Source organism: Chrysemys picta, chromosome 6, assembly GCF_011386835.1.
Source record: "Chrysemys picta bellii isolate R12L10 chromosome 6, ASM1138683v2, whole genome shotgun sequence".
Classification (NCBI taxonomy): domain Eukaryota; kingdom Metazoa; phylum Chordata; order Testudines; family Emydidae; genus Chrysemys; species Chrysemys picta.
The window spans coordinates 6,684,226-6,709,212 of record NC_088796.1 but is presented as its reverse complement, the minus strand read 5'-3'; the positions used below and the strand labels follow the sequence as shown (position 1 = coordinate 6,709,212).

The following is a 24,987-nucleotide window of genomic DNA, read 5'->3' as shown; positions in this document are numbered from 1 at the left end:
ACCTCAAGCGGCAAGTTCTCCTAATTGTTCACCAGTCAGAAGTGGTTGGAGAGGACAGAGCTAGCTGTATTGAGGTGATCTATTCTGTGTTAACTGAGGCTATGTTGGGGGAATTGAGCAGGGAAAGTTGCTAATTTCCACTTTGTGAATCTCCTTCAGGCATGGAAATGACTAGTTGTTCACAAGTCTCAGAGGGGTGGCCGTGTTTGTCGGTATCCACAAAAACAACGAGGAGTCCGGTGGCACCTTAAAGACTAACAGACTTATTTGGGCATAAGCTTTCATGGGTAAAAAAACCTCACTTCTTCAGATGCATGGAGTGAAAATTACAGATGCAGGCTTGTTACTTGTTCACAGGAAACTATAATATTTATTATACATTATTATAATCATCATCATACCTATTACCTCTTATATAGCACTTTTCATCAGCAGATCTCAAAGGGCTGTTCCATGGAGGTCAGTAGCATTATACCCATTTTACATATAGAGCCACTGAGGCACAGAGCAGTAAGAAGTGACTTGCCCAGCAGACTAGTTGGAGAGCTGGGAGTTTCCTGAGCCCCAGGTTAGTACTCTGCCCACTAGGCCACACTGCCTTCCTCTAAGCCTAATGGGATGTGGAGAATGAAGGCTTTTCCTCCTTCTAGGTTTAAAAGTGAAGCTTTGGGCAGAAAAGTGACTAGGTAGAAATGGCACCTTCTTACTTGACCAATCCACCCCCCCTGTGCCTTCAAAGCTCTAACTAGTGTCTATAAATCTTTGATTGATTTTTAAGGTCAAAAGGGACCCCTGAGATCATCTGCTCTGATGTCCTGCACAATTCAGGCCATAGGATTCCACCCAGAGATTTCTGCATTGAGTCCAACAACTTGGCCCCATACTGCTAGTTATCAGGCTGGTTGCAGCCCAGCTCTGGGTGAGGGAGCTGGCTTCTGTTCTGTCTCGTGCATCATCAGCATAATTATTAATCAAATTCCAATAATCTTCTTGTCTCCCCTTCTTTCCTGGCGCTTGTCACTCTCGCTCTTTGCATCCTGTCTCAAATTGGTTTGCCAGCTGCTTGGGGCAGGGTCTGATTTTTTTTTTCTGTTGTGTCTGTACAGCACCTTGCACAATGGGGCCTCCATCCCAACTGATGCCTCTGGACACCATGGCAATAGAAATATGAATGAATGAGGCTGGGGAAAAAGAGGGTGGAAAAGACAGAGAGGGAAAGAGAAAATGGAGAGAGATGAAGTCAGTGAGAAATCAGCTGTCTCTCTTTTCCACCTTCTATTCCCAGGCGATCCTTCTACCTGCTCTAAATTAATTTCAAAGCCAGAGGGAGCAGAAAGGGGAGTGGGATGGGGGAAAGAACCTTAAAAAAAAAATCACAATGCAGAGAAGCGTCTGTCCCCTGTCTAATTCCTGCGCTGGCCTGTAGCCGATGGTGCTGTGAAATATACAGCAGCAAGCTCTGACATTTCATTTCTGCAGAGAATTGAAAAAGGGCTTGCTGTAATTCATCGCTTCTTGTAACTCAAACCCTTTCTGACAGGAGTACCTGCACTGTCTTTTAACAGTGGCACCGCTGCTGCTGTAATTGGACATGAAAAATGATGTCGTGTTTGTACGTGCGGAGAAGATTCAGCTGGGGACTGGGTGGGGCGAGTTGTGGGCTAAAGTGGGATGGCGGTTCTGGCTGGTATTTAAGGTGTCAGTATGAGCAATGCGGGGGATGGGAATGGCTGGGGGGCATCCGCCTGTGGACCCAGGTATGCAGAAGTGTTAGTAGCACCTGCAGTGCAATCTCTTTGTTGCCACTGAAGCTGCAAGGTGCAAAGGATCATGGGAGACAGAAAGCTTTACTCAGAGTTGTACCATGGGAGGTTATTTGTATGAGCAAGGTAAAAACTCCCAAATCACCCGTCTGCCTGTTTACATGTTTTATTTATTAGAGGGCCCAATGTTCCCCTCCTGTAATGGAGCCAGATCAAATGGGCATGGGAGTCAGAAAACAGCAGCACCCACAGGGGTCCCAACTCAGGTGGGGAAACTGAGGCCTGGGGCACTGACGTGACTTGCCTGAGGACAGGGCAGAGCTGGGAATACTCCTTGGGTCTCCTACATGGAGAAAGAGTTGGGAATAAAGCCTACAATAGGGAGGATTGCACGGTGTGAGATACGTCAGCCTGTAATATGCAGGTGTTCAGGTGCAATGTTTCTGGATGAGGAAAGATGGCCCAGTGGTTAGAGTGATCGCTTCAGGCCTGGGTTCAATTCCCTTTCCTCCCACAGACTTCTTGTGCGACCTTAGGCAAGTCACTTAGTCTCTCTGCACCGCAGTCTCCATCTACAACAAAGTCATGTCATGACAGCACCGCAGAGTGGGAGCCCAGAGCAGCCAGTGTGGTCAGACTAGCCGACCACTAGGGTCCATTTTGGCCTTACACTCAATGCATCTGTAAAAGGAGCATAAAAGCACTGCCCTCATTCACAGGGATTCGGTGAGGAGAAGTACACTGAAGATTGCGAGACACGCAGATGCTGCTTATTTGGGGCCATATAAGTACCCAAAACAGATGGATTGTAAGAGGGCCTTTCTGGCCTTAAAATCAATGAATCAGATCAAAGGGAGCCATTCTGTCTTTGAAACATGTAGCTGAATGAGTTTGGGATAAATCCATGTGTTTACTAGGCTCTGGTGAGTTCACTGGTGAGATTAAATCATTTCTTTCACTAGTGTCTGCCCAACAAGGATCATCTAGAATAAAGAGCCACAAATATTGCTGTAAACTAAAGCACGGGCAAAGGTGAATTGGACTCGTAGTATAAATAGGTCATTCCCATCCCTAATTCTTGTGGTTCAGTGATTCTATAAATGCTGCTGCTCTGTGTCATTAAAACATACGAACGGCCACACTGGGTCAGACCAATGGTCCATCTAGCTAGAATCCTGTCTTCTGACAGTGGCTGGTGCCAGATGCTTCAGAGGGAATGAACAGAATAGGGCAATTTAGACCCATCCTCTGTCATCTAGCTTCTTCATTTTATGTAGTTTCCTTTTTGAAGTTAAATGCTACTGTGGTGGGTTTCTTTGGTATTCCCCCAACCCCCCCGAGATGTTACATTTAATTACGTCCTGGTCACTAGTACTGAGTGATTCAGCTGTATCACCTCTTGGACCAGATCCTGTGCTCCACTTAGGACTAAATCAAGAATTGTCCCTACCCGTATGTGTTCCAGGACTCTCTGCTCCAAGGAGCAGTCATTTATGGTGTCTAGAAATTTTATGTATCAGGGGGTAGCCGTGTTAGTCTGTATCTACAAAAACAAGGAGTCTGGTGGCACCTTAAAGACTAACAGATTTATTTGGGCATAAGCTTTCGTGAGTAAAAACCTCACTTCTTTGGATGCATCCTTGTTGTTTTTGTAGAAATTTTATCTCCGCATCCCATCCTCAGGTGACATGTACCCAGTCAATATGGGGATAGTTGAAATCTCCCATCATTGTGTTTTCTGCCTTGGTGGCCTCTCTAATCTCCCCAAGCATTTCACAATCACTGTCACCATCCTGGTCAGGTGGTTGGTAGGATAGTCCTGCTACTATACACCGATTGTTCATGCATGAAATTTCCATCCATTGGGGTTCTGTGGTACAATTGGAGTCATCAGTATGCTTCCTTTCACATATAACGCCACTCCCCAACAAGTGCAACCTACTCTGTCATTCCCCTATAGTTGGTACCCTAGTATTATCGTCCCCATTGATTAGCCTCATTCCACCAAGTTTACATAATGCCTTTTATATCCGCATCCTCATTTCATGCCAGGCCCTCTAGTTCATCCATCTTAGTATTTAGCCTTCTAGTGTTTGTATATAAGCACTTGTACATGTTGTCAATGTTCAGCTGCTTGCCTTTGTGTGTTATACTTAAATGGGACTTTTACATTTGATTGTTCCTCACTAGCTCCCATCAGTTCTTTACCAACTTCTTTCCTTGAGTCAGTAAAGGCAACTGTTAATTGGATTAACAACATTGCGGTTTTATTTTCTCCTGTGCTGGAGGTTTCTTTCCTTGCTCAGCACCATGATCCCTCTGCTGTTCAGCACGGCGAATCCTAGTTGAAATCTCATGTTTGATTAGGAGACAAAATTCCCCTGCCACTGTGCCCACGTCTGGCGCAGATCTGTTAGGAAGCAGGTTGCATCTCAAAGGGTTTTTGCCTGGGAGGTGAGCGTTATCAGTAAACACAGTAACAACTGCCCAGGATGTTCCGGGGCAGATGGAGAGGGGTGAAACGGAACCTGAATCTCATCTGTGTCTTTGAAGGGAAATGTAACGGGCTACTGAGATGTCCATGGAAAACTCTCTGGGTAACTCATCTGTGCTGTTTGATGGCTTCTGGCAGTCCCGTGGTTACATGAATGTTGTAGTGATGTCCTACTGGCGCTTTATTCCTACATCCAATTTTATACTGATTACCCCTGGGCATCATTCCATTAACTTCAGTGGAGTTACTCTCCGCTCACACTATACGTGCATGGAAAACCAGACCCATTTGGATCCTGTTGGATTCAGATACCAACTGGAGGTTTCCAGCTCATGCCCGTCTCTGTCATAGGCTAAATGGAAGTGTCCGATGGGATCATCTACAAACTTTGGAGCATCTCAGATCCAGGCTTCAAGGCACAGAGTCTCTCCAGCTGTAACTCGAGTGCTCTGGGATGTGAGCCTAGAGGGCCACAAGATCTCCCCTGAAAAGCAGACCACACATTCCAGTCCCCTCTGCATATGGAGTGAAGCCACCTGACCCCCATGGAAGATGTCCAGGAGGACCCCACAGGGTGGCCTGGGGGGATGGGAGTCAACGGACCCAGGCTGCCAGCCCTGGATCCCAACCCCTCCCAGTGCTCGGGGGGGAGGCAGCTGATTATAAGTTAATAAAGCTGATTTAATGTACTCTTCCCCTTCCATTCCATGGCTCTCCTCCTTTAGAGGGCTCATTGGACAGCTGTCTCATGTACCCCATATGCTAGCTGTGAGTGGACTCCAAGTTTCTAACCCTAAACTGGCTCTCTAGTAAAACAGCTCATTGCAGAGGTGCTGCAACTGCAGCTAGCATTCCAGCCATGTGCACACAGACTGGCTTCCTGGGGCCCCCTCCAAACTCTTCCCTCCTGCAACCTGTGCTCCTTCCTCCGGGTTCATTGCAGGTTGTTACAACACAGAGAGCCATGGAAGTATATCTCCTGAAGGCAGCATGCTCTCCAAGGGTCAGCAAAGCCAACCAATAGGTACAGAGACAAGGGGGCTCCATGAAGATGCCTCTTGCCACCGGCAGACCCCCCTGAGATCCCTGGATTAGGATCTGTACCCTGGTTTCCTCCCTAGAAAAGCCTGTCTGCATCTCTCTCCCCAGATAGACGCTGCGTAGGAAACTCTGAGTGGTGCAGCTCTCTGAATTCCCTTTCTTCTAGGTAGGTTATTCCCCCATTAGGGAAGAGCCCCTCTGCCTTTATCCCCCCTCCTCTTTCCCTAAGCTGCCTCCCTGCTCCCAGACTTTCTCCACGAGAAGAAAGTTTTATGGATGGAGAGAGGAAACTCAATTATTTCCCTCTCAATGTGTCTCCCTATAATTGGTGTCTTTCATGTCAAGATGATCTCAATTTGTATTATGGGCTCCATGCACACAGCACTTTCTCTTTGGTCTATAAAGACATTGTCAAGTGCATAAATCATAGTGCACATTAAATTACACTAGCCTTTTACTTATTAATTTCCCCAGTTTTTTCCCCTCCACTGGGTGCTTCTTCCCTCCCTCTTTCTCTCCTATGCTCACTGCCTCTTCTCTTTCCCTCCCTTCCCCCCTCTCTCCACCCCGACTGATTGCCCATTTTCCGAAAGTAGTGACCAGTGGGTCAGTTTCCCTCGCCATTGTCCGGGACTCTAGCTATTTCCCTACACCCCTTGCAGTTGATCACATCAGACCCTTCTCCCAGAGCGATAGGAAGGAGTTTTCACTCCAGCTGTCATGGCTCTCCAAGGCCCCACAGTTGAATTGACAGGTGTCTTTAGTTGATTTCAATGGGCTTTGGATCAGCCCCAACTGATGTTCTATCAGGTCTTCCTCCAGTGGCTAGCCACACAGACTGCAACAACTTACTCCCCTTAAAGCCAGTCTTTAAGCTGAAGTAGTAGAGGCCTGTGATTTGGCTGTTGAAGATCCTGGGCTCAGTCCCAGCTCATATGTCTGTATATAGACGTGGCCAAGGTTACTCACAGCTCCAAAACCAGAGAATGGCGAATGACAGAGTAAACCCCCATGGCCAAATTCTGCTGCTGGTTCAAATCCCTTGACTTCACTGGCCTTGCATGGGCATAAGAGTGGGCAGATATTATCCTCTAGGGTCTAGAGGCACTGAGCTGCAAGACAGACCTCTCTTCTGTAGAATGTGAGTGTGATAATAACTGTAGTCTCTTTATGTCTAAGTACATTTCCCCCTCGAGACAACAATGCGGCAGGATTCTCTAGGCCCTCCATCATGTTAACCTACTTGTCAGCCACTTTGATAGCTTTTTAATACTAAATATGTTTGCGGAGCAATTAGAATAAATCTAGACAGTTATGAAATACTTTCTGAAAGCAGGGGAATGGGGCCAACTTTGCTGTTCAACCGAGATTAACCAAAAATAATGGGGGAGGGAATCAGCCTGGCTGGATTGCAGGGTAAAAGGAGACCAGGGTGGGTTAGAGAAAAGGGCTATGGAGGTCCTAAATATATAACTACTCAAGTCGCTGGTGGGTGGAGTGACAAGAATGGGGAGCACTAGCCATATAAGATACAAACAAAGGATCACGCTGTATATTCCTCTTACAAAGTCAGATGATTTAGCACTAACCTGTTTGATGCTAGCATTCTCTCTCTCTGTATGCCACAGTCTGTGCAAGAGAGGAAGGAAGTGGCAGTGGCCGTTCTTTGCAGCAGAGCCTTTAGGAGGAATTCTGGCTGTCTCAGAAATCGTCCTTTGTTCTCCCTGGGAGCAAAAAGCTACAGTAACAGTCCTCTACAATTCTTCTCTGGGCCTGCCTGGGGACCTCTGCTGGCCAGGTGCAGGGTGTGCAGGGCTCACCTCAGCCCCCCCTCGGGCCTCCACCGGCACTGCACCCCTCAACCACATGGTTGTTGGCCCTTGGGCGGGAAATAAGGGAGCGAGGGTTCCTTGCGCCGTCTCCCCACCCCACCCCTATTACTTCCTTCTCTTAACTGTTCTGCATTCTTGTTGCCTGCTCTTAAATAACTACTGTGTTCTGCACATGCAGAAAACCCTGCTGCTAAAAGGTGCACGCTAAAAACCCAACAGCACAATTAGGGGATCTGTGGGCTCCGTTGTTAATTGCACTTCTCTCTTTGTTTTTCCTTGCAGATGAACAGACCAATCCAGGTGAAGCCAGCGGACAGCGAAAGCCGAGGAGGTAGTTGACTACATTGCTCTCAGCCACTGTGCTAAGTTTAATTGTTGTCTCTGGCTTCTCTCAGGCAATGCGCTGATCAATTAGCAGCGTAATCACTGCCAAAGAAATTCCCTCTGCAGCAAAGATTCTCTTTATTAAATCTCCTTTCCTTCGTCTCACTTTCCTCATATTCAATTATTATTTGATTTTAAAAGGCAGGCAGGTGCCAGCGATTGCCTGGGAAACAAATAACTGCCTTGTTAAGAAATGAAGCATCGGGCACTGACTTATCAAAGTTTAACGGCATTGACAGCACCTTGTTTCTTGCAGACCATGTGCCGCCAGTAGGCCAAACTGCAGTGATGGTTCAGTTGGGTTAGAACTCGGGGGGTGTTTTACTGTGTCTCCAGCCCCCAAGTTTCACTGTGGTGACTAAACGTGGATTGAAGCGTCTCTCTAACTCTCAAACTTGCTCTAGGATATTTCCTGCACCTGTACCTGTATAGCCCGATGAACATACCATATTAACTAGATTCTCATCTCAGCAACACGGAGTTACTCTGGATTTGCACACAACTGAGATCAGAATTTGCACCCCATACCCCTGTATCCATATGCCTAGAGAGACAGATGTTAAAGCCCCTTATTTAGAGACCACTCAATGGGTCACCCCAAGTGGGCTGCCTCCATTAGGTGGTTTTCAAACCCAATTGTGTTGGAAAGCATGGAGATGCTTCACTGGGCTTCTCTGAAACAGGACGTTGTCTGTCAGATGTGGTCCCAGCACAGATTTCATTGTGTACAGGAGGCCAAGGACTCCGTTATCCAGTATTATTTATTTATCAGATTCTATGATGTGGCTACATCTCTATGTTTCTATCTACATGGTGGTTTCTTCGAACTCCAGTGAAATCCCTTCCTATTCCTTTGATTGAAATAAGAGGTTGGTATTGTTGATCACACTACCAATAAGCGTGTCAAGGACAGCTTGCATAGTGCATGTTAGTGATTATAGAATCAGTATCAGTCTCTGAATAGGCCAGAGTTTTCTGTTAATAATAATCTGGTTCTTCTCTGGGTAAAAACTCTTTGGGCCCTTTTTCATTAATGTCAATTGCATCTTTCTATGGGCAACAGTTGAATTATCCAACAACAGTTGTCTTGAGTGAATGAAGCAAATCACAATAAAAGAACAGAAGTTATATTCTTTTTAGTCAAAAGATTGGGAGATCCAGTGGTTTGATCAAATATAACCAGAGGCTGAAATTCACCAGTGTCTGGATTCAACTGGAAGGTATAGATGAAGATCTGGCTTTATGAAAGGGTGGAACTGGTGGGTTGACAGAGATTCCATATGGTTGATTATTAGGTGTAATTGTGTAGGATGGGGGTCTCTGGAATAGCTCTTCTACTATGTAATCAAATTCAGGGATCAACCTTGCACTATGAGAGTCTGAGGGGCTACTCATATGAACAAAGCAAGATTTGGGAATGGCATGTTCCAATGGTATTGATTAGGAATGATCGTGTCACGTTTCCTTCATTCAGCAAAGGCAAATTTAAAAACCATGGCTCAGATCCTCAGCTAGTGTAGAACAATGGAATTCCATGGTTTTCAACAGAGACATGTCGATTTATGCCCCAGCTGACGATTTGGGCCCATATCTCCGTCTGAATCGGCTTGCCCAGGGCACTTGTCAAATGATGACCCCCTAGGTCAGCTGCCTTGCAGACAGCTGGGGCCAGATGCACATTCCAGCAGAGCCGATGATGACAGCATGTATGAAGGGGTGGTCCTTTGTCTGCTTAATTAGACACACCAAAAAATAATAATTAGGCCAGCCAGTTTGCTTAGTGCCTCCAAATCACTCCCTTTTATGCAGATCGCTAATAGCAGACACGTGCCTGGCTTTCTAGAATGGGTTTTAAGCCTCTCTTGCCAGCAGCTGCTTTCAGGAAGGTGGGTTTGAACTGCAAAGCGCATCGGTGGCTGTTTAAATCATCTTTACCCATCACACCGACAATCGCCTCCCCGCTGTATTTTAGCTAATTATCTCCCCTCTCCCACCCACTATCCTTGTTTATTGCATCTCTCTGCCAGGATCATAAGACGGGGCCCAAGCGTTTGGCATTGAAATGAAAGCCACGTTGTCCCAATTCCCCACTGACGCTGCTTCTGGGCTAGGGAAGTTGCAGGACAGCATGACTCAAGGGCAACTATGGGAAAAAAGAACAATTGGCACCCAGGGGAGGCATTGTGTGAAAACTTACCTTCCCCATGAGCCCACTGGTTAAAGCACGCACAGCAAGCAGAATGCTAAAGAGGAGTCTGTGTATCTTAGGAGCACATCAAAAGACATCATTAGGGCTGCAAGATAAAGGTCAACTTCAACAACAAAGCAACTTAAGTTGTAGCTATTATACACAGCTTGGTGTGTCCTGTTTGAGGAGGAGAGGGACTGGCTCTAACCCACAGTCGTATAGCAAAAGCCCCTGGCTTTCCCGAAGTCCACCAGATACATGACACTCCTTTTTCCCCCGCCTTTGGGGAAGTGTTTGGTGCCCTGTCACAGCATTACAGGGAGACCCAAATGCTGTTTGACCAGGTAGTTGAAGGTGATCCCTGTGAAATGAGGTCTTGTCCTCTGTAGTGATGGACACATGAGTTAAGATCAAATAAGAAGCCCCAGATTTCCCCCAAACCTTCACCCCAAAATTGAAACAAATCTGAACCCAGAATCTACTCTGAGAGAAGAAGAAGTCTGGTTCGTATCGTAGTGCATCGGTTTTGCATTTTTCACTCCAACCTCTGTGCCTCTTTGTTTTGTTTTCCTTTATTTGGATGTGTTCAAAAACACTCCCATTAAAATATTTTGGTGTCTGGTTTGGAAGATGACAGCACTTTTCAGTATTATTTGTTATTTTCATTAGCCTAAGTGCCCATCGAATTAGAAATATATGATTTTTTAAAATTCTATTTTTCTTGGGAAAGCAATGGTTTAAATTAGAGGGGGAAAGTGTTTTGTAAATTTCACAAGAGTTTTAAGAAATTCCTGACATTCAGAATTTAATAGAGAGTGGAATCCTTTCTATAGAATTCTTAATGAGGGGTCAAATAACTTATTGAAAGGTTATCATTTTTATTACAGGTTTCAGGGTAGCAGCCATGTTAGTCTGTATCCTCAAAAAGAACAGGAGTACTTGTGGCACCTTAGAGACTAACAAATTTATTAGAGCATAAGCTTTCGTGGGCTACAACCCACTTCTTCGGATGCATATAGAGTGAAACATATATTGAGGAGAAATATATACACACATACAGAGAGCATGAACAGGTGGGAGTTGTCTTACCAACTCTGAGAGGCCAATTAAGTAAGAGAAAAAAACTTTTGAAGTGATAATCAAGGTAGCTCAGTACAGACAGTTTGATAAGTTTTTTTCTCTTACTTAATTGGCCTCTCAGAGTTGGTAAGACAACTCCCACCTGTTCATGCTCTCTGTATGTGTGTATATATTTCTCCTCAATATATGTTTCACTCTATATGCATCCGAAGAAGTGGGTTGTAGCCCACGAAAGCTTATGCTCTAATAAATTTGTTAGTCTCTAAGGTGCCACAAGTACTCCTGTTATTTTTATTACATTCTCTATCAGGTTTTATCCAGGGTAAAATCAATAGATCTCTGTAGGAAATTAGTCGGGCTAGACATTATTCTAAAAACTTAGCACAAAACTCTGGTTTCATAGAAGTCAATTGCAAAACTCACCTTTACAGCCGTGATTTTATGATTTCACCCCTATAGTAGAGATTGTAATAGGAGATCATCACCATAGCTTAAGTAATTCTCCAGAGAAAAGGTATAATTACTTGCTAAGTTCTGTCATTGTGAAAACATCCCTACTGAAGTATTAGCATTTTCTATTCATGTCTATGGGACTTTTCTGTTAAGACAGGAGATTGTAGCTCCTAACCCCATGTTCAGGCCTAAAGAAAAGTGGCAAAGTTAACCAGAGTTTTCCAAATCTCAGAAAAGGTCTTAGGTTTGGTAAGTGATTTGGGGCAAACGTTTTGAATCAGTTCTTATTTTATCCTGACCATCCCCCCCATCTCTAGCACTGACTAGACACTTTGGCTGCAGCACTTGCTGTTAACTTGGAATAAACCCAGCCTCTAGATTCCCCTGGCTTGTATTGGGCAAAAGATTTTTAAACCCAAAGGACTCTTCTTCCACTCCAGTTGCTCTGTTAGTGAGGTTTAGATGGATTGTTCCCTCCCAGAGCCAACAGAGAAGATCCATATAGGAAGACATGCTAAGAGATAGATACACAATGGGATACACTGACACAATGTTAATCTCTGAATGAAAAGACCCTGGGAGTGAAGTCAGGAGATCTCCCGGGCCTTATGTAAGATTCACAGGAAATTGCTAGACTAAACAAAACAAAAAGCATGTTAAATAAAGTCCAAAGGTGGTTGAGAGTTGAAAGGTAGCAATGCCCTGCAGAGAGGGATTAGAGGGTTTTGCAAGAGAGTCTCCATTTAATTCCATTACAGTGTTTTCTGCACGCAAGGCATCACTGAACAAACACCCCTCTGTCTCTCTCTCTCTCTCCCTCTCTCTGGCTTTCCTGGATGAAAGATGTGATGGCATCTGTTGTAAAGTTATGCTTGTCATGAATTTCCAATGACTTGCATGATTTCATTATTTGGGGAGGCAAATGCCCCTCTAATCAGAATGGTTTCCCTGTAAACAGCTGCTGGAAAATAGAGGGGTTGAGGGGGTAGATTCCTTTCCATAAACTAGTTTTGAAGCAACCTGGTTAGGAACTATTTAGTTTTCCTTGTACTTGGTTCTGATTCAACCTAGTTCTTGGGTGAGATGTCTTTACAGCTACCCATGGCTTGACATTCATTCAAGGTAAGCAGTACAGTTTTAAGCACGCAGGTGGAATATTACCGTAACGTTAAAGAATAATTCGCCCACTTATGGACCTGATTGCCCCGTGCCATGGGAAACCCAATGAAATGGGGGATAAAGAGGAGGAAATCTCAGGGCAAATCTTCTGTTCTGTTGAGGGTGGGTGGTGCCTATGTGCATCTTCCCGCTGGACTTCCTTAAAGAGAAGCCACCTTGCAAGCTGCGTAGGGGGCTGTGGAAGTGGACACAGAGGGGCAAGCCTTCCAATTCTGGCACCTGGCCTACAGACTCCTTTCCTAGACTGACCACTCCCTCCTCTCACACTGATCCCCAGACTCATGCAGAGCCATCTGGGGGAAGAGAGGAAGCTCTGATGTGGGAGCCAGCTACGCCCCCCTTTTCACGCATGATGAGGGAGATCCATGCTGAGCAGATCTCAAGGGCTTGATGGGGGCAATTGTTAACTCTCATGACACCCCCATGAGCTCAGTAAGAGTCATCACATCCTTTTACACCTAGAGAAACTGAGGCACAGTGTGACTTGCCTATGGTCATCCAGTGAGTTAGGGCCTCCCTGTCTCTTGCTCTAACCACTAGACTTGACTTTCATTGAGGACCAATATTACCATCAGCTTTGTACATGTCTGAAGAACTGGTAATAGCTCCGGGGCTGGTAATCAGGACTCCTGGGTTCCATGCCTGCTTTTGCCACCCACTTGCTGTCTGACCTTGGACACATAACATCCCTGGGCCTCAATTTGCCTGGATCCTCATCACAGTTTAAACAAAATCTCATTGACTCTCTTACGCTCACTGCTTTGAAAGATGATTTCCAGCTCTTTTGCGAACGACATCTACTTTTCCCCATATATCGCCTCCTCCCGACATTTGCCCCAAACAAGACTGTCTTACAGGAGGAAGCAAAAAAAAGTCCAAACCCAAACATCTGTTAATTGCATATTCAATATTAAACAATAACATGGTGCTGAGTTGCAGTATCACTGCCTAATGGGGAGAAAACAAGACAAAGAAAAGGCGATTTAAAAATAATCTCATAGGCTGCTTAAAGAAATCCAGTGGGATGAAGGGAGAAGATAAAATAATGAGTCACAGGGGGAAAGGACCCTGATACTATGTTCTGGTGCGATTCCATGGGCAGCAATCTGGTCTCTAGTGTAGGGCATGTGCCAAACCCCATTTGCAGGGTGGGGACAGTGGAGACAGCACTAATGGGGATTGTGGCAGTGCTGGAGGTGTCACTCTTCAGAGAGTTTAAACCAAGGTCTCTGCCCTCAGTGTTTGGCAGCTGTTGAGTGCAGTGACGGGCCATCGGGTTTTTAAGCCACGTTACCCCATAGTGCTTCACAAAGGAGGTACAGAGAGGCTAAGTGACTTGCCCAAGTCACTCAAAGGCTCTGTGGACACTGCAGCTAGGAGATGTGAGGACATCGCGTGTAGACACACCCAAACTAGTTTGATTTAGTGAGATCAAAGCTAGCTCAATTAACAACAGCAGTGAAACTGCGGCGGCATGTGGCTATGGACCCACGACCCTGAGTGAGCGGGGTAGCTCGTGCTGCCAGCCATGCTGCTGCAGTTTCGTTGCTATTGCTACTAGATCAGAATTAGCTGGGGATATGTCTACATGTGCCGCAGTCAGACCTCCCAGTTGCAATGTAGACATAGCCAAAGGTAGAACCAGGATTAGACCCTACACTGCTTGATCATGCCACTAAAAATGACTGAACCTTCTGGATCTGAAACTCACTGAAATCAAAGGGAATCTTTCCTTTGATGTCATTGAGCTATGGAGGAGACTCGCTTTGCCTAAGAGAAGTTAGAGATTCTGTGGTATTTTCCCTGTAGAGTTAGGATAACCCAGACCCAGCGTCCCATTTTGCACAGAAACTGTTCCTAGTGGCGACATGTGGCTTTCCGTGGGACTTTGATTAAGGTCCCAGGGCAACAAACATCTCCCTTCTTGCTGTAGAAACCTAAGAGTAGGTCCTCGTGGCTGGGCGGAAGCTATTACTAAACGCACAGGACCGAATTCTCAAAACCAGGCCAACCACAAGAGTAAACAGGTACCTGTGTATGCATATTATTCGCTGGTTCAGGATGCCTCTGGATGATTCTTTTCGGTGCCTCCACAGTCTCTGCCCGTTAAAACGTCACGTGTGTGTCTGAGATAATGGGCCCTGAAAAGCGTTATATGCAGAGCTCTTATATTTTGATGCAGTTTGGATTATTGTAATGGTCAGTGCGTTACCTTCCACCCTCACCTATCAAGCTGTCTCAGGACACAGCAGTTTTGTTCATATGGGTGCATTCTATCACCACGGAAATTGATAGATCGATTCCTACCAATGGCAACAGGTTTCAGAGGGGTAGCCGTGTTAGTCTGTATCAGCAAAAACAATGAGGAGTCCTTGTGGCACCTTAGAGACTAACAAATTTATTTGGGCATAAGCTTTCGTGGGCTGTATTTTTCACTCCATGCATCTGATGAAGTGGGTTTTAGCCCATGAAAGCTTATGCCCAAATAAATTTGTTAGTGTCTAAGGTGTCCCAAGGACTCCTCGTTGTTCTTAACAATGGTAACTGGATCAGACCCATAGCACATGCGTTTCTGTACTATGTTAAGTTAAATTTACTTGTACTAAGGAGTGTATTTTTTTAACCAAATATTAAAGGAATAAAGGAATAAAAACATTTTTCATGAATTTTAAGTAGCTTTATAAGAGGGCACATAGGGTATGTCTACATTGCAATTATACACCCATGGCTGGCCCCTATCAGCTGAGTAGCTCCGGCTAAGGGACTGTTTAATTGCGGTGTAGACGTTTGAGATCGACCTGCAGCCCAAACTCTGGGACCCTCCACCTCCCAGGGTCTTAGAGCCTCGGCTCCAGCCTAAGCCGGAGCATCTAGACTACAATTAAAAAGCCCCCCTTAACCCGAGCCCTGTGAGCTCGAGTCAGCTGGCACGGGTCAGCAGTGGGTTTTTAATTGCAGTGTAGACATACCCTCAGTCTGCATAAGAGAACTTATGGAGGTAGCATGGTCCAGGGTATCACATGCTCAAGAGACCAGGATCCCATTCCCGGCTCTGCCACTGACCCGTGAGTGACCTTCAGCAAGTCACGTAACCTCCTACCCTGTGCATTTCTTGTCTATTTCGATTATAATTTTTTAATGGGTAGAGACTGCCGCATACTTCATGGATGCATAGCTCCCAGCACCATGGGGTTGGCGGAAGCATTTAGGTGTTACCATAATACAAATAATATTGAAAATAATGGGCATGGGACTAGGACTTAAGGACTGTGAATGGCCAGCTTTTCAGATGTGCAGAGAAATGCGGGCCAGCAATTCATACAGTGACATTTGAGGTCTTTTTAACAATAGGACAATAACAAAATACCAGGGGGGAAAAAACAAAGGTTCAAGTGAAAAAAATGTAACCTTATAAAATTCCACCTCTGTAAACACAACTCAACACCATAGTTGAACTTTACAATCCTGGTAACTTTGTAATGTAAAGGTTGCTTGCCAATGAGTTATTATACGGCATTAATAATGCATTTATAGACATGTTCCACAATTAATTTGCAAAGTATTTATGGCACAGAACAGTTAGAATGCATTAGTATAATCACTCCGAGTGCATTGGTTTTATTGCAAGGGCTTTGCTCATCATTCTAATTGGCTTGTTATTACACAGAGATGTAATAACCCCTCTCTGCATAGTTGTTTATAGCACATCAATAGCAAATGCATTCCCTTTATTGGAAGTGATGTGTGTTTTATTATAATATAGCCAAATAAGTGCAATCCTTGTAGATGAATGAGGTTGCTAATGAGTTGGCTCCCTAAACAGTTGAAAAAGCAAACCTGTTATTATATATTTTGCTATCTGAGGTATAATTGTAGTTATGGTTACAGCAGTTTTCCTTTAAAAATGAAAAGGCACAATGGAGGTTTTCTTTGTTTGTTTTTTGTTTTTTCTTTTCAGTGCTCAAGAGAGAGGGTTTGTTTGGCAGGGATAGCTCAGTGGTTTGAGCATTGGCCTGCTAAACCCAGGGTTGTGAGTTTAATCCTTGAGGGGGCCGTTTAGGGAACTGTGGTAAAAATCTGTCTGGAAATTGGTCCTGCTTTGAGCAGGGGGTTGGACTAGATGGCCTCCTGAGGGTCCCTTCCAACCCTGATAGTTTATGATTCAGGCAGCTTTGAAACTCTCATGCTATATATGTATATCTACCCTGAATGTATTCTTTTATATCTGCACAAGAGGTGGTGATCCACAGTGAGAGACAGAATCCAGGATCTCTAATCTCCAAAATACAACTTGTCACTTGAGCTGAAAGAGAATCTCTGTTAGCTTTAGTAGCATTGGGGCTCATAGCCTTTGTGGTTCACCAGCCACTAGGGGGTGATACAACCACAAACACTACAGCAAACCTGACATTCCACTTAATAAGGGGCAGAAATGCAGATACACACTTCCTGTGTTACACTTTCTCACATACTGTCTCCTTCATTACCATGGTATAAATCGCAACTGTAGAACTAGTAGGAAAATGCTATACATTTTCCATTAACAAAAATGAATGACATGAAAGATCAGCATTCCATCCAAAACTTCTGCAGTATTTTTTGATTTGTCAGCTAAATGAAAACTGAAACATTGTTTTCTGTTTTTGAAAACTGAAAAAAAAATTCTTTTTTTCATGAATCATTTTCAGTTCTATTTTTTCATCAATAAACTGGAAAATGTTTACTTTTTTTTCAAAAATGAAAATCTTCTGCATTTTTCACCCACAAAACATTTTGGTAAATATAATTTTCACCAGCCGCGTGGGTGGTCATATATCTTTTGAAACAAAGTTCAGGAAGAGAGAGTTTTTAAAAAAAAAACTGTTTTCAAAAGATGCCCACATGTTGTTTTACTTTTTTGGATTATTTATTTTGCGGTAGCTATTTTAAAGTAAATCCTTAATTTACCTGAGAGTTAATTTCTTTTTTTCTGAGCATGAATATGGAATACGTAGCACTCTCCCTTCTACACATAAGCTGAATACATTCATTAGAACAGGAACAATTTGGAAACAGTAGCATATTCACTGAAAAAGGTCAGCTTTTTGCGCTGAAGGATTTTTAGGTAATGGATGCCCCATATTTGCCCTCGGGGGCTATGTTCATGCCTCACCCATTCACTAATCAATGTGGATAATATTGTTGAACTGTACGCAAAGCAAACTTTGTGCACCCTCTTGGAGAACAAACCAGTTTGATGGTGGGCTGATTTCTTGTCGATGAGACAGCAGAGGGTGTGGAGTAATTCTACGCATGCAAATCAAAAGGTGACGCAAGCAGTTCCATCATCTGGTTTTTCTCCCAAGAAGATCTCTTAGCTCTCAAAATGACAATCCGTTTTGACTTTGGATCCGTGGTTTTAAGAAGTACCCACCCAGCGAAGCATTAATTATGGGGCTCGAATTCCTTCAGAAGCTCTAGTGAAGCACTCAAGCTTCTCTCTCACAGTTGATATCACCAGGCCCCCACAACTGAATTATAGCCCCTGTCATTCATAGCTGCTTGGTTTTGACTGTATGTAATCCATGTTTCTCCTTGGCATATATATATATGGCTTCCCGTAACTCATCAGGGAAACTGACCTTACTAGGTACAGAGCCTTTGTCAGTATAACTTTGCCAGCGGAGTCCCCTTAGTGGAGATGCAGTTGTAAGCTGACAGTAGCAGTTCTGTTGCCATAGCTACACCACCTCCGGGAACGACAATAGCTAAAGCCGACGGTCGGCCTAGTTGTGTCCACATTAGGGGTTCTGCTGGTATCACTGTGTTGGCTAAGGTGTGTGATTTTTATTTTCCACACACTTCTCTGACACAGCTTTGCCAGCAAAATGTTGTAGTTCTGTCTAAGCCTCATATCCAGTGTCTGACTTAGCTAAGAAGCCAGCCCTTTGTGCATGCTCTAGGAAGCACCATCCTGTTCCTTGCTAGGTAGGTTTGACAATGCTGTGAGTTTTAACATGGACATTGTTAAAGAAGGGCCTGAACCCACATCGCAAGTCTGAAAGGAACACCCTGGCTTAGCGCACATGGTTGTGTCTCCCTCTGGTGTCTTGCCCCTATGACTCTAAAAGCCTGATGCTCACAGCTAATAAAGTTAAAGTCAAGTACAAAGGAGCATGTGCTTTTGGATCCTGATTCAGTAAGATACTAAGCATGGGCCCTGATTTTAAGCACCTGAGTAGTCTCACTGAAGTCAATGGGACCACTCACATGCTTACAGTTAGGCTCGTGCCTAAGAACTTTGCAGAAGTGGGGCCTTGATGAGGAGGACTTGGGTCCTCTCCACGCAGACAACTTGTAGTGCCTGGTCACAAGTCTGTTAGATGGAAACCAGGGAGACGTGCGTGCTTGAACCTGGACCATGCTGAGATTGCCATGCGTCTGTCTTCCAGCGCAGCTGAGCTGTGGGAAGGTCACAGGATTGTTTTCCTGAACCTTAAATAAACATAACCTTGTCGAATCTGGCACTTTACAGAGATTCAAGCCTTCATTCAAGCTGTGTATAGACCAGTTCTGAAATTCAGGCCATTGTACCAGGTGCTCGGCTCTTCCTAAAGCCACTTGCTTGGGTGCAAACCCTTAACTTTCCTGGGTAATCCACGTTCTTTTTTAAAAGTGCATTTTAATATGGTGCAGACACCAGGAAATATCTGAACAGTACTTGGTGCCCTCTGTTGTTTGCAAAGAGCTTTCGAATTGAGCAATTTAAAATAAGACTGTCTCAGTCCTGCAATCTTAAAGCGGGCTAAACTGTCATTGATTTGAGTGAGGGTTTTACTGTGTGATGACTGAAGAGTCTTTCCCCTTCGCTACAAATGACAGATACCTGTTCAGATCCTAGATTACAGGATCAGGATTTATAACAAGTTTTGAGACTCACAAGGTGCCAGAGGGCAAAAATACTTTCCCCTCCATGGTCTGCACTGCAGATCTCAGTTGCTCTATAATCTGCAGAGTGTATGTGAACTCATTTTGGGGCAGATTTTTAGAATTTATCCCTTCTAGCTCCTTGATAAATTGGATAGCTTTATGAGCAACATGTGTTACTTTTACCCAAAGACAGTCTGGGCTTTACAGATCCCTAATGCACTGGGAATCATGAAACCTGGGTTCTTATTCCTGCTCCTGTCACAGGCCTGCTGGGTGCCTCAGGACAAGTGACTTCTTTCTGTGCCTCAGTATCCCCACCTGTAGAATGAAGATAATGATACTGATCTGTGTGAAGTGCTTTGAGATCTGCAGATGGTCCACAGCTTTAAAAAGCAGGTAGGGAATAAGTTAGGTTAGCCTTAACTAAGGAGTGATCTTACCTGTTCTTACTGCCCATACAAATTCATTGAGTGAGCTAGGTATTATTAGAGACATTGAGTTCTTGACACAAGGATTCATGTTGTTTATCAGAAATGCTCAGCTGTGTTACTTACAAAGCACCTTGCATTATCCAAGCTGAAAAAATCATAATAATCATATTTATTTTCACTATCAATGATTTTATTTAGTGATGTGTAATTTTTGTATCCCATTCAGATTGAGCAATGAAAGTAAACTGGTCAGTTTCCCTTTAAAGTCGGTTGCAATTTTTTGTTTCTGTTCCATTATTTTTAATGTCTTACACCACGTTGTCACTTTGGAAATGTAAAATCACAGTAATTCCAGTGGGAGCTGCTGCTGGCGTAGCTGAGACTAGAATATAGCCCAGTGGAACTACTCAGATAAGTAAAGTTACTCACATGCATCAGGACTGAGCCCTTAGTGGGGGTGGTTTGTAGCGCTGAGTGGTTTTTGTAGGAATGCACGCCTGCACAGTTCCTCCTGCCCATGAAAATGTTGTCTAACTGGTAATTAATTCCCAAATCTTTATTTTATCCATCTCATGAGTCACTGAAGAACGGCCAGATGCATTGATTATAAACCACAAACACTGAAGCTTGCAAGTAGCATTCAATTAAGTTGAAATTACGCTGCCACAATATAAGACACATTTGATTTGTTTTCTCCTGATGCTCATTATTTTATTTTATTTTAAGTATGGATAACAAGGACAAGGGGTGGGAGACCAGCCCAGGTATCCCAGCCAGATGGACTGAAAATGATGTGATTTAAATAAGGTCTCATTAGAGATGGGTCTAAACCAGGCTACTATCCCCATGCTCTGCATCAGAATTATTGTTATATATTACTTGTATTGCAGTAATGTCTAGCAGCCCCAGTCATGGAGCAGGACCCTATGTGCACGGTGCTGTACAGACACAGAACAAAAAGATGGTTTTGCCTTAAAGAGTTTACAATCTAAGTCTAAAAAAAGAAACAATAGGTGGAGATGGACAGATGAGGGAACACAAGGAGACAGTGAGTCAGGAACGGTCAGTGGGAGAGGCAGTGGTCTCAACACACCATGTACCTAGCCTTGGTCATGTTGTGTAGGTGTCATGGCAAAGGAGGGTTTTAAGGAGGGCTGTGAAGGAGGATACTGAGGCAGTGTAGTGGATATTTACAGGGGGCTCCACTCAAGTGTGAGGACTGGAACAGCTTGGGCGAAGGCACAAAATACAAGAACACCTTAGAACTACGGCGAAGTTCAAATCCTGATCCAAATGTGGTCATTTCCCCCATGTCTGTGATGAGCTGAATTTATCCCTTTCCCCTGGAATGTTTGGCTCAAGCTCTTGAACTAAACCTGGGATCAAGGACCTGTCTCTAGACATTATAGGAAACCTGATTTTTGATTGGGGAGGATCGAGAGATGGTTTGGCTCAGGCAAGAACTGAGTGGGAACTTTTACCACCACCAGGCCGGAACAAAAACGTTTCTTGAAGTTCAAAGCAGTTTGGTTTCCTCCACATTTGTGTTCACGTGACTCTGTACTTTCTGTTCTTGGCCAGGACTATAAATGGATGGAATCTCCATCCTTAGAAGTTTTTAAGGCCCAGCTTGACAAAGCCTTGGCTGGGATGATTTAGTTGGGGTTGGTCCTGCTTTGAGCAGGGGGTTGGACTAGATGACCTCCTGAGGTCTCTTCCAACCCTAATCGTCTATGATTCTAAGTGGAAGGGCCAGGACATTGCTATTCTCTGTACTTCTGGCTGGACTGGAGGAACATGAAATTCCTAGATTAATAGCTTTTAAGGCCAGACAGAATCTGTAGATCAGGGTTTCTCAGCCAGTCCCTGAGATCTCCCTAAGACAGTTTAGGAAGGCAGCAAGCCAGTTCCTGGTATCAAAAACGTTGAGAAACACTGTTGTAGATCATCTAGTCAGACTTCCTGCATTACATAGTCAAATTTGCATTTGACTAAAGCATAAAGAAATCTAGCTAGAAAACTACTCTTCTGAGGTTTCCTGCTCAACTTGGAGATCATCCAAACTTATTTCAAACTATGTGAACTTCAGCTGAAGTTTGGTTGCTTCTCTGAACCATCTCTCGAAAGTTTTTCCTCACACTCGTCACACCTAGCACACATTTTGATGAAAGCTAAATAACAATTAGAGCTGGTAGCATTTTTTCCCTCCAAATCTTTATTTTGGTCAAAATTTATCCAGGTTTTCATAAAACAAACAAACAAAAAAAGCCCAGAAAGTAAAAACAGGAATATGTTTTCAGTGAAAATTGTGAGTTTCCAGTGTAAATATTCAGGTTTGGGGTTCAGACATCATTCAAAATGTTTGGTCTTTAGTTTTCAAAAACTGAATGTTTTATCAAAAATGGTTCTTGAAAACCAACATTTTTTTTTCAGTTTCAATTTTTCATCAAATAAGCAAAAATAATTTTTCAGGGGAAATTTAAAACCCAACATTTTCTAGAAGTTCCTGTAAAAAATAATTGGTATTTTTCCACCGGCCCTAATAATCCTTCATCCTTCCCATCTGATGATCTCAAAGGGCTTTACAGACACTGGTGAATTAAACTCCACAATACCCTTATATGCTAGAGAAGGGAAGTATTATTCCCATTTTATAGATAGGAAAACTAAGGCACAGACATATTAAGGGACTTCTCTATGGTTACACAGGAAGTCTGTGGGCAGAGCAGGAAATACAACCCAGATCTCTTGTCTCCCACTCTTGTGCCTTAAACATAGAACCATTGTTTTGTCCCTTCCCCTCCCCTCCATAGAATGGCACTGTTACTGTATTAAGAGAACTGACACCTTCTCGACACCACCAGAGTATTTAAAATTGGTGAACAGACAATGTAGGGACAATTCTATTTGCTAAGCAAACCAGTAGGTCTTTTTGATCTCTAATTTCTATGATCCTTCTGACTCCAACCAAAGAAAGTGGTGGAAATGTATGAATAATGGTGACATGCTCCACCACTCTTGGCTTTGTAGCACTATAGCAAGTCAACACAGATCAAGAATAGGGCTAGGTAGCAGTAGGGGTATCCGGTGTGGGCTGCTGTGTTAAAGCTAACCTGGACAAAGCACCAGAAAATGTACTGTAGGGGAATAATCCTGGGCTGGGATATGGGAATAAACAGAGGATGATTTTTTCCATGTCTAATATCTGTGATTTTTAAGAATCTCCATGAATATGGCAACTCCACTGAACCCTGATCTCTATATCTGCATGCATCAGTTTACGCAGTTCGTTCTGCATGCTCAAAAACTAACGAGACAGATGTGCTCACCCTCACTCCACTTGCCAATGATAACATCTGGGCAGTGCAGCTGAGACAGGTGTGCTGTCCCCATCACCTCCCACTGCAATTTCTGTTCAAGGTTAGCGTGGGCCCACAGAGGCAGAAAAGAACCATGACGAAGAAATCCTGCATCGGATTGAGCTCTACCTGGCCATCTAACCAGGAAAGGCTTCATTTCTCAGACATTAGTAACACATTGACCTTTAACAACATCACAAGCCTTCACTCTCTTTAAAGCATTATATTTTTCCTTGGGGAAAAAGCACGTTGCTAAGGGTTGAAATCAGCAGTGGATCATAAGGCTGGCTATGCTATTCAATTGTCCTGACTGATTTAGGATCCATTTATGTCTAGCCTTTTTTTAAAAAAATCTCAAATCTAAAAAAAGAAGTGACCAGGCTGGCAGTGACATGTGATTTAACAAATTGCACCTTTAGAAAGGAGTGAGCAGAAGGGGATTAGCTTTGCAGCCTATTATTTATTAATTAAGAGCAGACACCTTATTTATATCAATGCTGATGACATTAATCCAGGCCCATGATTTGGGAGTGCATTATCCATCCGGTCTCCTAGCGTCATAATGATTTTGATTAAGCTGTTGCATGACTTGGTGCTATTCTTACCTTTCTACCTCACCTTCCCTTCACTATGACTCATGAAGGAGGATGGCCTAGTGTTTCGGGAACTTACCTTGGACTTTACCACATACTTCTTGTGTGACTGAAAAAGGTGAAACTTCCCTACCTCACAGGGGTGTTGTCAAGATAAGGATTCGGAAATGCTGTGGAAATGGGAGCCATACAAGTACCTTAGATAGACAAGATTGAGCTACCAATGCTTATCCCTGTCCACTTCTCTACTTTGTATACAGACAAGTTAGCCTCCCTGATTCATGGCAGATAGCTCTGTCAGAGATGTACCCAAAATCCATTTCATCTGGGACATGGAAACCCAGCTCAGGATTCATAAGAATAATTATTTTTGGCTTGCGTGCCAAGAAGCACGCTAGGTAGCTCAGAAGCCATGTCAAAGTGCACTTCCTGACCTGTGATCTAAATCCAACCCAATGCAACAAGCATGAGTCACAAGCAATCAAGTGGAGAGAGGAGGGACCAGAGAAATCGACCCAATTTGGCCAAGAACCCAAACCGTTGGTGTGAATGTGCCTTGCGTTGGGACATTGGTGAAGGACCGTGAGTCACTAGTGTCTGCAGAATGATGCCTTGGGATTACTGCAGTAGCAGGAGACTGGACTTGATGACCCAGCAGCTCCCTTCCAGTCCTATGTACTTATGAAGCGTTTTCTGTACATTCGTACAGCACCTAGTGCAATGGTGCTCTGGTGCTAGCTGGGGACTCTAGGCGCGATTGTAATACACACAATAACAATAAGGGGGGAAAGAAGGGAAAGGGAACAATATTATGGCCAAGTCCTTGTTGCCTTATCAAGTGACTCAGAAGGCATGGATGCAGCTTGATGGGTCTATTAGAAGAGGGACGGGTCTATTGAAAACTGATCCACAAAACTTGGATTTAGTTCTGAGCTGGGACTTCAGACACCCCAAGTTTCAGAGACCTGGGATTTTGGTTCAGCGCTGTATAAAACAAGAACCTGCAAACTGGCCATAGAGCATGTGGTACTTATGGGCTGCTATTCGAATGTGACTGCACCTCTGTCATGTATGTTGGTTAGAAATTCCTGGAATAATGGAGATTATTTATCGTTTTTTGTTGTTGTTGTTGCTCCTTCCCAGGTCTAATGCTCAGGTATAATAGAAAAAGTGGCTGTTTTTTTTTTTTTTTTTTCAAAGCCATTTCATCCATCCCTGATCCTATTGTACTATAATTATGTAAAGAACCTGAGATGGAACACAGCTGCCAATTTAGGATCC

The 24,987-nt window shown here is 43.9% G+C and overlaps 1 protein-coding gene across 15 annotated transcripts in view; it reads left to right on the top strand.

The window, feature by feature from the left end:
* CELF4 (CUGBP Elav-like family member 4) overlaps positions 1-24,987 on the top strand; it is an 874,489-nt gene that overhangs the window by 450,546 nt on the left and 398,956 nt on the right. For all 15 annotated transcript variants that reach the window (XR_010602081.1, XM_005296185.5, XM_065598684.1 and 12 more), the window contains exon 3: positions 7,413-7,461. Coding sequence is in view for 14 of the 15 variants with exons in the window: in XM_005296185.5 (XP_005296242.2) it covers positions 7,413-7,461 (49 nt within the window). In the remaining variant the exon portion in view is untranslated. The remainder of the gene's footprint in view (positions 1-7,412; positions 7,462-24,987) is intronic.